Source organism: Merops nubicus, unplaced genomic scaffold, assembly GCF_000691845.1.
Source record: "Merops nubicus isolate BGI_N331 unplaced genomic scaffold, ASM69184v1 scaffold15334, whole genome shotgun sequence".
Classification (NCBI taxonomy): Eukaryota; Metazoa; Chordata; class Aves; order Coraciiformes; family Meropidae; genus Merops; species Merops nubicus.
The window spans coordinates 5,329-17,143 of record NW_008606321.1 but is presented as its reverse complement, the minus strand read 5'-3'; the positions used below and the strand labels follow the sequence as shown (position 1 = coordinate 17,143).

The window sequence follows — 11,815 nt, the reverse complement described above, 5'->3', positions numbered from 1 at the left end:
ACAGGGAGCTGCTGGAGAGAGTCCAGCGTAGGGCTACAAAGATGATTAGGGGAGTGGAGCATCTCCCTTATGAGGAAAGGCTGAGGGAGCTGGGTCTCTTTAGCCTGGAGAAAAGGAGACTGAGGGGTGATCTCATCAATGTTTACAAATATGTAAAGGGTGAGTGTCAGGAAGATGGGATTAAGCTTTTTTCAGTGATGACCTATGATAGGACAAGGGGTAATGGGTGCAAATTGGAGCATAAGAGGTTCAAGATGAATATCAGAAAAAATTTTTTCACTGTGAGGGTGACGGAGCGCTGGAACAGGCTGCCCAGAGAGGTTGTGGAGTCTCCTTCACTGGAGTCATTCAAAACCCACCTGGACGCCTTCCTGTGTGATGTACTCTAGGTGACCCTGCTCTGGCAGGGGGGTTGGACTAGATGATCTTTCGAGGTCCCTTCCAACCCCTATGATTCTATGATTCTATGATTGCAGCTTCCCAAAACAACCTCTGCTGTAATAAATTTTATAAAAGTTCTTACAAAGATAAATTTAACTAAGAAAATATAATGAAAATTGTCTCCCCACCTTACACATTTTGGGTTCATGGCAAACTCTTATAACTTTGCCCATGCACACATACTTATCGCAGAAAAAAGTAAAAATACCATCTTCTGAAGAAGGCATAGTTCCAACACTAGTTTAACTGCAGAGGCCCCAGTAGCTTCACATACCTCCAAAAGGTGATGATGCTGGAGTCCAGGGTTTTTTAACTCATTATAGCTAAGGTCTTAATTGTAGTCCTACCGACTCAGGCCTATACAGCCCTATAACCACAGCCCTAATTGTACTGGTCTTTTGTAACAAGGCCTGCACATATGATGTCACAGAACTGGCAGTCACCTCATGGACTATGAAAATACAAAAGAAAAAGGGACACGTCTTAAAAATCACTTCCTTGTATCTCTGATGCACTCCATGAAAAAAATTGTCCCAGATCTAAAATTATTCCATATCTTTATTAATGGACTGGATGACACAACTGAATATGCTAATCAAATTTGCAGGCAATACTAAACTGGGAGAGATTGGTTTGGAACTCAGCTTCAGAAATCTGTGAGAAGGGACTGGAAAAAGCAGAATACAATTCCAAAAGCGTTAAGTGCAGTTTTCTCTGATAACACTAATTGCAAGTCAGAGAATCACAAAATGGAGCTAGAAACTGCAGGAAAAGATCTAGTGTCTATGACAACCCACAAGCTAGCAATGAGTCAGAGTTATTCTACTGCAAAAAGGAGCCTTTAGTAGGCTGTATAAATAGAACCAACCCTTCTCTTCAAGGAATGTGAAGTATTTTATGGGGCTGCTAGTGTCACAGCTGAGCACAGCAGAGTTTTGCCTGGCATCCACATGGAGTCCAGGAACAGATAAGCAGTGCTCTAGAAGACATGGCCATTGAGGATGAGCTAACTGACTGACAGGTATGTTTAATCCAAAGCACCGCTCCTCGCTGTGGAGGAGAGGGCTAGCATGCCTGGGACACCCTGTTTGGCCCAGGGTCCACACCATGGCTGCAGGAGTGGATAGGCAGAGCCTGGGCGGAGGCAGCACAACCCAGCAAAGGGAACAGCCTAACTCGTGGAGGCAGGTGTAGAAATCAGTGGCAAGGTTTATCCCAGACTGAGGCAGAGACCTACTCATTTAGAGTAGTGATGGGAGATAAGGGTGATACCCTGAGCCTAAGTGTACCCTGCCAACTACCTTCATCACCAGAGGTCTTAAAGCACACTTACCAGCTTGAGGCTTGGAACTAGAATGATAGGTGAGCACACGCTTCAAGGAATCTTTTATTTGCTATTATTTTTTTTCTCAATGCTACCCGGCCAGTTTAGAATCGTGTTTTTCAGCTCCTTTTTGGATTGTTACAAAGTCCTCAAACTGCTCTCATGGATCTAAGCAGCACTTCAAAAGAAACAGTTCCGATTTTAATACGTCGCAGCTCATTATCACCTTTCACTTCTGTGCTAACAGGCAGGTTTCATACTATGCAACAGCGCTAACAAAAAAGCAGAACGTTCATCTTTCTCCATAGGTAAATTTAGGAGACATGCTTCATAAAAGCTACAGAATTTCTCCGGTAGCACTCGAGTGCTTTGTAATCTGATCCAACAGAACGAGGCAAGCCTAATCTAAACCAGCTACTGTAGTTTATAATGGCCAAATCGCATTTGTCAGTTTAGGATTACACTTTGTTCCTAGAAAACCCATTACAATTTTGTTCGTTGTTCAAATACCTTCTGCTTTTTCCTTTTTAAAATTGTAATAATAATAATACACTAGTGTTCCCCAATGTTGGTTTGCCCATTGCTCTCTGTGACTTCACAAAATCGTCATTCCCGCCAGGAGTGCTGAGGTTTACATTATCTTCTACACAAACTGGAAAGTTTGCATATAGCAAGCATCCCTTTCCCTGCCCTCTATCATGAATCCTGTGTCTTGATCTCAACTTTAGTGACTTCATGGTTATAAGTCCTCTCCTTCCTAGCTATACTGAGCTTAAAAGAGCTTTTATGAATGTATCATTTAAAGCTTGTGGCAAATTGTTGCCTCTTTCATTTGTTCTGAGGGATTTGGTTGAGCATTTCCCATATTATTCCTTTCTTTCCATAATTTCTGCATGAAGTCACTACAGACAGTCCCAACTTCTATACCATCCCCTCAGAGAGATGAAATACATCACGCTCGGCACTTGCTTCTGCAGGAGGTTCTTCTACCTTTCTTTTCCAGCTCTGACTTCTGGTACCGCTCTACTATTTTTAGCACCCACTGTCTTTTACCTGCAGCACACAATAGCAGTATTACATTTTTCTTCAGTGAGATAGGGAAAAAAGACATACATACATTTATACATATTTATTGTATCTTTAAAAGTAGCATTTGCAGTTACTTTTAAGCATTCACCTCTCTTCTGCTTCAAATGTGCACTTACTGAGAGAAACATCTACTGGCTTCCAAGTCCAAGATTAATACCAATAATAACACATGCCGGAATCAAGCTTCACTGCTTGCTGGCAGCTCCTGTCATGAAAACACTATACAGTAAGAAGAGCGTAGAAAAGGTCTGTGTTAATCACTCAGGAGCAGGCTGAGGCTGGGTACGTGTGGCCACACCATCTCCTCGAGCCGAGGCACGCCGCCGCGCTCCTGGAAACCGAAGCTGACATAGTAGCTTTTATCCTTTTGCATCCAGTAGGTGGACAAGGCAGTTGTTTTTTTTTCTACAGTAGCTTCTCTAGTCGATAAGATTTCCTCATCTTCTACAGGAAACACTTGCTGTGGACCTTTGTATTTAGAAATGTCTTCTCTCTTCACGTAACAGCAAGAAAATACTGGAAGCCTGCCATGTAGTTAAGAGAACTGGAAACAAACTAAATTTCATCCTCGGATAAACATACGTAGCTACTATAGATTTCAATCTAACCCACACACAAAGTTTTACACATACTACAAAGAGAAACAGAAGATATCAGCAAAAGACTATTCTTACATTATTTCAAATTAATTTGCAACTATACAATTTTAACTGTAATAGAAAAAGGGAAAGGAACATAACAGAACAGGTATGAAGAGAAGTATTTTCCAAACTTTTATTTGTGCACATTCATCAGGTGAAAAAGATAACCTTTACAGCTTCTTTGGTGCCCAATATTCAGCATACAAAAATGTAAAAGACTATTCACAAAAAAACCCACAAGCTCAAACTAAAAAAAAAAAAGTTTTAAAGGTAGTGCACATCGTGACAGCTTTATGAATACACAGAAATTACTGCAAAAATAAATAGAATGTCTTTTTAAAAGCAGCAATTTCCTATCTTGTAAACTTCCGTTTTTACAATACAGCACTGTTAAAGAGTAAAATCCAAAAGAACTGGAGTCTACACTGCAGCCATGAGCAAGTAAAAGAGTCTTTATTCATCTGCTATGGTTGGTCCAGTTTTCCTTTTTGCCTTTAGTCCAATGTGCAGCAGTCTTTAAAGGTGCTTGGTTAGGGAACCTAACCATCAAGTGGTGAATTATAAAATTTATTTTCTGCTTTCAAACACGAATGGGTAAATCTGTTCCACAGCACTGGCAACAGCCTTTACGTTTGGCCCTGAGACATATTAAAAAAAAAAAAAAAAAAAGTAGTTGGAAGAGAAAATTTAGGGCATCAGAAATCAAAACAATAGTATCTTTAAAATCACCTTAATACTTTTAGCTACCACAACTTTATAGTGTACACAAAAATAACTTCTCCCCCATTTCTCCCAGTGTAAAAAGCTGTTCCTCTGACCACTTTTATTTGCTTAGAGAGTCAGCCCAGAGAAGGCAGAACCTGAGTGGCAGAGGTAAAAGAAATACTTTTGCTAATCTTCTCAGAATCTGTATTGCCCAAAGCCCAGCCACTTCTATCTCTTCTTTTAAAAACCTACCAACAAAAACTACTGCTAAATAATGCTGGATTTAACCCAAGTATGCTGCAAGCAAGTTTATTTATGTTTGAAAATCACAGACTACTACTTCCTATTCTGAACTTTGCAAATAGCTCCTCCATTGATCTCAGGAGAAAACCCGAAAGCCAGAGAATGGTTATTGTCTCAGGATAAAGTATCTGAAGGTTATCTAACAGGATCTATGAGCATTTGAGGAAAGAAAAGGAATAATGAGCTAGCAATGCTTCTAATGGTACTAGACCATTTTATGCAATGAACAATTAAGCCTGCAAACAAGTGAGCAGTAGCACGCCTGAAGAAATTCATCCTGTATACATGTTTGGGGACACAGGTAAATGAAAAGAGCAATTTCTCATGTGCTTTTTCCCTAAAATCATAGACAGTTTAAGCTATAAATTACTTTGAGTAATTATGGAGATGCTGTTTTAATTTACACAGTCAGAAAGAAAATGGAATGGAATAGGATTCTTCCTGCCAAGTTGACTTGAGCTTTAGTCTAAAACAAGCCCAGTGAAAGATACCCGCTGCTCCTGGTGAAAGATCTCATGGGCAGATACTGCACCTTCCTTAAATTTGTCTACTATTATAGAAATGCAAGTTCTAGAGCAAGGCTTCAGAAAGCAAGAGTATGAGTAGGCAAATAATTCTTGCAAAAAAATGCTACTTCCAGTAGGGCTGAAGATATGTAAATACTCAATTGTCACTGCAGGGACTTTTAAGAGAAGAAAACCAAACCAAACCCCCAAACAATCCCCTCATCGGGCAGAAGAACCATTAATACTTTTTCCTATTACATTTCAGGTTTTCTTATTTTCTTCTCAGTGTAACTCTAAATCTTTTTATACTTGTCCCATTCAAAAAAGAAAATCTTCTGGTTTTTATAACATTGCTAGTTATATATCTCAAAATTCTTTTAAGTACCGGTACTACAAAAACATGAATGCTCAAAAGGAACCTCGTCTGAATTCACCTGACAGGAAGCACAGTAGGTCTGAAAAGTAATTTAAAACCTTTTTAGAACAAGAACCATTAAGATCGTGGAAGTTTTTGCCTTAGAGGAAAGGACAAGGCAAAATAGAAGCCTGCAAAGCCAACAGAGGTCTTGAGATATTTCAAAATCACTGTAACAAGTACAACAGTAGGAAGCAAAACTTTGATGTTTACTGTATTTGCCTACATATTTGAAAGGACAATCCTGGAAATATTAAAGTGATTTTTGTTCCATATACAGAGTAATAAGAATCTTACAGAAAGGCTGAATCTCATTTTGGCTATACTGGTTGCTCTGCTTAGAACATATACTGCAATCTCGAAATACTTTTTAGCCCTCGATCTTCAAATTACCAAATCTGATGGAGTTTGTCTTCTTTAAAACACTCGTCTCCCGATAACTTGGTGAGAAATGTTTCCCATAAAGCCTAGGTATTTGTGAAGGAGCTAAGATGTGAAAATAGAAAGCCCTACACAACTTCTGAACCAGTAGCTGAGCTCTAACAACCACAAGACAACATTCCCTCTAACAGTGATATAGCATAATGGTTTTTTTATTCTGTACCTTTTTAACAGGTATTCTCTGAAAAAAAAAAGAAGACTTCTTGTATCCAGAAACTTGCAGTGGACAACCTCACAAGCAAACATTACAAAGAATGGAAAATTAAAATCAGGGAGAGGAAAAAACATGGCATGGCATCTCTAAGACGCAGGACAATCACATCTCTTATTATATGGGGGGAAAAAAAAAAAAAATCACTGATGCTGGCAATTGAGGTGAGCTTTACTGGTCAACTTGAGTTATGAAAAGATGCTATCCTATCCTATATGTTTCCATAAACCTCCAGTTTGGAAACACGTATTCATGAAAGGGCTATTAACCCTAAATGTAGTATAGTTTCCAGCACTATGAAGATGAAAAAGGAAGAAAATGGAAATATTTAAATAAACAACAAATACATGCTCAAGTCCTATCTCACTTTTGTTTTTTATAAAAACAGATTATGTACATTTAATAAAAGTAAGTTTTGAACCTACCAATAATAAGACTTTCTCTACAACTCTTCTGGCACTTTCACTCAAAACCAAACTAGGTGCTAGCACTGGGAAACAAAATCCCTTCAACTTATCTTTTTACTTTTTTAAACATCTCCCTTTCCAAAACCCTGAAGTTAAATATTCCCATCAAGTTAAATATTTATTTTGATATCAAAATACCTGTAACTGTGATACTGCCTGTGGAAAAAATCTGTAAGGTAGCTCTGAGAGTTTTTATTCTGTAACACACGGCAGGATGAAGTTCTGGTTCATAACTAGAAAACAAAATAAAAGGTAAAAAAGATAAGATCTAGAACTGAAAAACAAAAGCTTAATAAGCATAAAATAATCCTTTAAAATCCTACCATACCTCGCATGAGGTCTGTTATTCTTCGTAAATTCTGGCAATCTGATCTCAAAAGGCATGTTGCACACTGCTAAAACATTCACAACTTTAAAATCTGTGAAAATTACCTTTTCAAAAGAGAGGGAAAAAAAAGACATTAGAAATTCAGTTTACACTGGGGCAGGTGTACAGGTTGCAAATAGAAAATGATTAAAAGAATATTAATTAGAATCCTTTTATAAGATTTCAAAATGAAAATCTTGTGACTGACGCACTTCTGACAGGAATCTAAGCAGTACTGTATGGGGTCTGGCTGAGCTGACTTTCCCATGGCAGCCCTCCTGGTGCAGGGCCTTTGTGCTGGGACTTAGGAGGGGGCTGATAACACCCATGTTGTGCCTACCCCTGAGCAGTGCTCGCACAGCACCGAGGCTCTTTCTAACACTCCTCCCTCAGTGGGATGGGGGGCAGGAAGTTGGGGGGAACAGAACCAGACCTGAACTGATCAAAGGGATATTCCATACCATATCACGTCAGCTCAACTATAAAGCTGGTACAAAGGGGTGGAGGTGAAGGGGAGGGGGCTACTCCTTGGTCCTCTGGAGTAACTGCTACATGTTTTGGAGCCCTGCTTCCCAGGAAGGGGCCAGACATCACCTGGGGATGGGAAGTAAAGAATAAACCTGAGTTTTTTCTCTTCACTTCCACACATGGCATTGCTTGGCTTTGCTTTCTAATTAAACTGCCTTTGTTTTTACCCACAAGGGGTTTTGTCTCCGTGCTATTTTCCTTTCCTTTTGCTCAGTGGAGGAGGAAGAGGAAAGGAGGAGGGTGACAGAGTGGCTTGGTGGGTGTCTGGTGCTCAGCCAGAGTTAATCTACCACAAGTACTTAACAGACTCAAATTGCTTCCTTCATCCTTCTGTGGTACAGCGACTGTTGAAGCAGACACTTCACAGTTCCATTCTAGGGTTATAGTACACTTTAAGAATGAGGCAGAGAAACAACTTGTATTGCTGTACCAAACACTTCCAAATTGAAAATAAAATAAATAGTTCATGGAACATCAAAGTAAGCAGAGAAAAACCTTAAATTTCATTGTTACAAGAATCTCAACGCAATTTGAGAACCTAATACCTTGTTTAGTTTTAATAAAGGTATTATAAAGCAACATGAAAGAAAAGGTGAAAAAAGGTGAAAATTGTTTTGTTTCACATCTCCAGCAGCCAGTACAGCAAGCTGTTTTTCTACTCCATTACTTTCTGAAACCCAGCTTGAACTACTGGATTTCAGTTGTTTACCACAGCCATTTTAGATGACAATAAAATACCCAACAGACTATTCCTAAGCAAACAAATACATTGCTGAGAAGTCAGTGCCAGCAATATCACTGAACAAACTTTTGTTCATTTTCTGAGATTGCCTAAACTTAAAATGATCATTCATCAGTCAAAACTTTTTAGAAGGACACTATCAGTTGAAGCAACTTATCCTTATAAAAGGTATACTATCAATTCAATCTTCAAAATATATTCCATTTAAACTGTTCACTTTATTATAAACTCAACGTATCCGCCCTGGAAGCACTGTTCACCTCCCAATTTAATATTCCACTCCAGTTTCAAGAGGCTGGGTCTAATGTACACATTGGTAACAGTAGGAGTGTCTAACTTCTGCCTGGGTGTAATGCAGCAGCACCACGATAGCCTGTCACCACTGTTTCTCCTCACCACTACACTACAGCCAAAGGACAGCCACTGTGTCTATTTAAGTGTCTGTCCATAAACTGAAACTACTGATAGACAGCACAACTGAATATCAGAAGTTTTAGAGTACTAAAACATGTCCTTTTAAGTCATTCATGCTGTTGTTTTTCGACCTTTACTATGAAATGCAGATAGTGTTTTTGACTGGTAATGTTAACCCAGACCCAAGGTTTCACGTCCTAAGTATTTAACTTGGCTTACTTCCTGCTGTGCAACCTGACAGTGCAGAAACACATTTTTTTCTTCTCTTTAACTAAGGAAGCTCAAACTTACCCTTTCACAAGGATGGACACGTATCTGCTATTCCACCAGAAACGAGGGAAAATCATGTTCTAATGACAGTTAGGTTTATACTCTTCTGCGTTCCTTCCAAATAAATCTTTCAAGATATTGTAAATTCTATCCAAGAAACACTTGTGGGTGGTTTATTTATTAAACAAATTTTGTTGTTCATTAGCCAGCGAAGAAGCACTACTTTGAGCTGCCAAACGAAACTCAAATACACAAAACAGTTCCTCCTTAACCAGCATCTGGAAAACGTGTGCTGACACATAAGGGGCATCCGACTGCAAACATCCTCACTACTAAATTTCTATTCTCTCCCATTTCTGTTTCTTTCAGAAAAATGGACTACCAGCACAGCTTGAATCATACAAGTCTTTTTGAATTACCTGAAAACCTAGTTTCTGTAGACTACGAGCTAATCGTCTGGCACCAAATTTAGCTTCTTCTTCACTATAAAGGAGAAAAAAAAATAATGTAGCATTAACAGAAGTAGAACATGTATTTGTGTGCACACGTAACATGAAAGCTACTCAGACTACAAAACAAACTGTCATATCAAGTAGTGCACAAACCATGATCACATGGACAGCCTCCATTTTATCCTACTGTACATACTACATTTTAACTACCTAGAGATTCAAATGGAGTCCTTTATGCTCTGCTTGAAGAGTATCTTCACACCTGGCTCCAGCTGAAGTGGGAGATACATTTTGATCATACACAATACTAAATACTCTTAGAAGACAAATACGACTACAGGTAGTATGGAGAGAACATCCTGAACAATCACCTTCATTCTGAGACAGAGGTCATATACAGAAAGTATACAAGTCTACTATTGTCCCCTATCCTTACTGCACAATGCAGAAACATCTTAAAGGAATTCAGCTACTAAGAGTTTAGTGAGTCTCAGATGCATCTGATTGCTTTTGGTTCTTTCTACTGCCCCACACTGTATAACTTGATTAAATTCAGGTGGGTTTTCATGAAAGAATAGGAAATACCCCTCAAAAAAGGTCATCCCTTCCCAACGTTCAAGTTCTGTCTAAAAACACAGAATTCTTAAGGAGGTCTCAAATCAAATCTCTAGGATTTTCTTCATGAAGTATATTTCACTGCTGCTCTCCCAGAAGGCTGAACTGATGTTGCTTGAGACTTCAACTCAGTCTCAGGCAGACACTTTACATAGAAAGCTTCCTCCCAAATACACAGCTTGGCACGGATCTACATGTGATCCAGTGTCAGTGAATCTTAACAGTGTTAAGTACTGCTTCTTGCCATCTTCTTCATTTACAATATTATATTTTAAAATAGACAAGAATTTACAGCAAGAGGAGGAATCCTCACGAACATACCTTGTGGCTCCTGTGCAAATAACTTTTCCTGAGGACCAAATTGTGGCTGTAATCCTAGGTTTCCTAAGCTTCATTAATACTTTCTAAAAAGAAAAATACAAGTGAAAGAATTGGGAATTAGTGGTAGTTCAGTTTCATACTGGACAAAAAGAATCAACTGCTACACTAGGAATACTTCCTTTATTTTTGATAGCCTTGAACTGTTCCTTCATCTCTTGCAGTAATTAAAAAAACAAACAAAACAGCTCCTGAGAAGAGCAAAATAAGTGTGGAATATCTCAGCCAGTGATTCAGTTACCACAAAACAAATTAAAGGAAGGTATTTATCTCTGAATAAAAAGATGAAAGCCACGAGCATTGTGCTAACTTTTTTTTCTTATTACAGTGACTCCCACATCTTGACTTCTTATCAGGACATATTTTCTTGACAAAACCATAAAATTCTGGGAGGCAAATACCCAATATTCACCTCACTAGTTGCAGTTTTCTGAGACAGTATTCACCCACTCCCCTTACTCTACATTTAGTGTATGACAAACGAAATGCCTATCAAGCCAGAAATAGAGAAAGAAAACCATGCTTTTCTCTAGACACCATACAGATAGCAGAAACAAGAATATTTAGCTTAAGGAACATTCACAAAGACAGATGATGGAGCAATGTTCAATCTCTTACCCCAACATCACGCTTGTATATCACATTTGCTCCCTCTAATGCGATCTTCCTCAAGTTTAAATGACATCTTGTTCTAAAAACACACACTACGTTTGTGATTAAAATGTCCAATGCAACATCACTGTCTGCATCCATTGGGGTGATTTACAGCTCAGTTTTCCCACAAATTCACCATGAAGATCACATCCTGAGAAACAGAAATGGTAAAGTTAAATATACCAGTAGAAAATTGCCTATTAACACCGCTGTATACGTTTGTCCCTTAAAGAGACAAAAAGCAGAAGTGACTACACTCTGACTCATTTAAGTTAAATGTGTGGGGAGGGGGTGTCTGCATCCTGTAGGCTACAAGACAGGAGGTTACTTATTCAAAGCCATCTTGCCAGACCTAACAGAAATAAAGTGTGTGTGTGTATATATATATATATAAAATATTTAAACTTGTCAGTTAAATATGTTACAACTCTTACCAACTATACTGGGACACTGTAAAGATGACTGGAACCTTTTCCATAGCTCCAGTGGATAATCTTTCCTCAGCGCATTTGAGGATGTCATTAGACACCTCAGGAAAATGCACTTCTCTGACTGCTGAAACTGATAAATCCGAACAGCCTGACATTTGTGTTGGAACGGATGAGCCTGCTGAATAACTCTGAAGGAACACGGGTTACGCACACTGCAGACAGCCTGCTGCCACAACCTTACCACCCAGCGCTCTTGGCCCTTCTCTCCCAACAGAACAGCACAATGTGAATGCCACAGAATGTCCTGGTGGCAGCACGGGCCTGGGCTGACTGGCTGTGGCCTCTCACCCCCTTCTCTCTGCCCGCAGGAGCTGCACAGACTGAGCGCATTGAGCGTGCAGAACCAAGCTGTGTTTCTGAG

At 39.1% G+C, this 11,815-nt stretch overlaps 1 protein-coding gene across 1 annotated transcript; it reads right to left on the bottom strand.

Annotated features, from left to right (window-relative positions):
• Positions 1–3,604: 3,604 nt before the first annotated feature.
• On the bottom strand, positions 3,605–11,116 carry TBPL1 (TBP-like 1). Its single transcript, XM_008939614.1, has 6 exons — positions 10,928–11,116; positions 10,253–10,335; positions 9,284–9,347; positions 6,872–6,975; positions 6,682–6,776; positions 3,605–4,133 (listed from the first exon to the last, which is right to left on the bottom strand). Exons 1-6 carry the CDS (start codon positions 11,060–11,062, stop codon positions 4,063–4,065), a joined length of 552 nt encoding a protein of 183 aa, XP_008937862.1. The 5' UTR covers positions 11,063–11,116; the 3' UTR covers positions 3,605–4,062.
• Between the last annotated feature and the right edge of the window lie 699 nt (positions 11,117–11,815).

What these genes read in the sequence shown, in the direction of transcription:
- TBPL1 (XM_008939614.1), bottom strand. Translation starts at nt 11,062, where the DNA reads ATGGATGCAGACAGTGATGTTGCATTGGACATTTTAATCACAAACGTA. An exon ending in ATTTGCACAGGAGCCACAAG is followed by an intron (nt 9,348 to 10,252) that starts GTATGTTCGTGA and finishes TCTCCTTTATAG; the next exon opens with TGAAGAAGAAGCTAAATTTG. An exon ending in AGGCAGTATCACAGTTACAG is followed by an intron (nt 4,134 to 6,681) that starts GTATTTTGATAT and finishes AATATGTCTCAG; the next exon opens with GGCCAAACGTAAAGGCTGTT.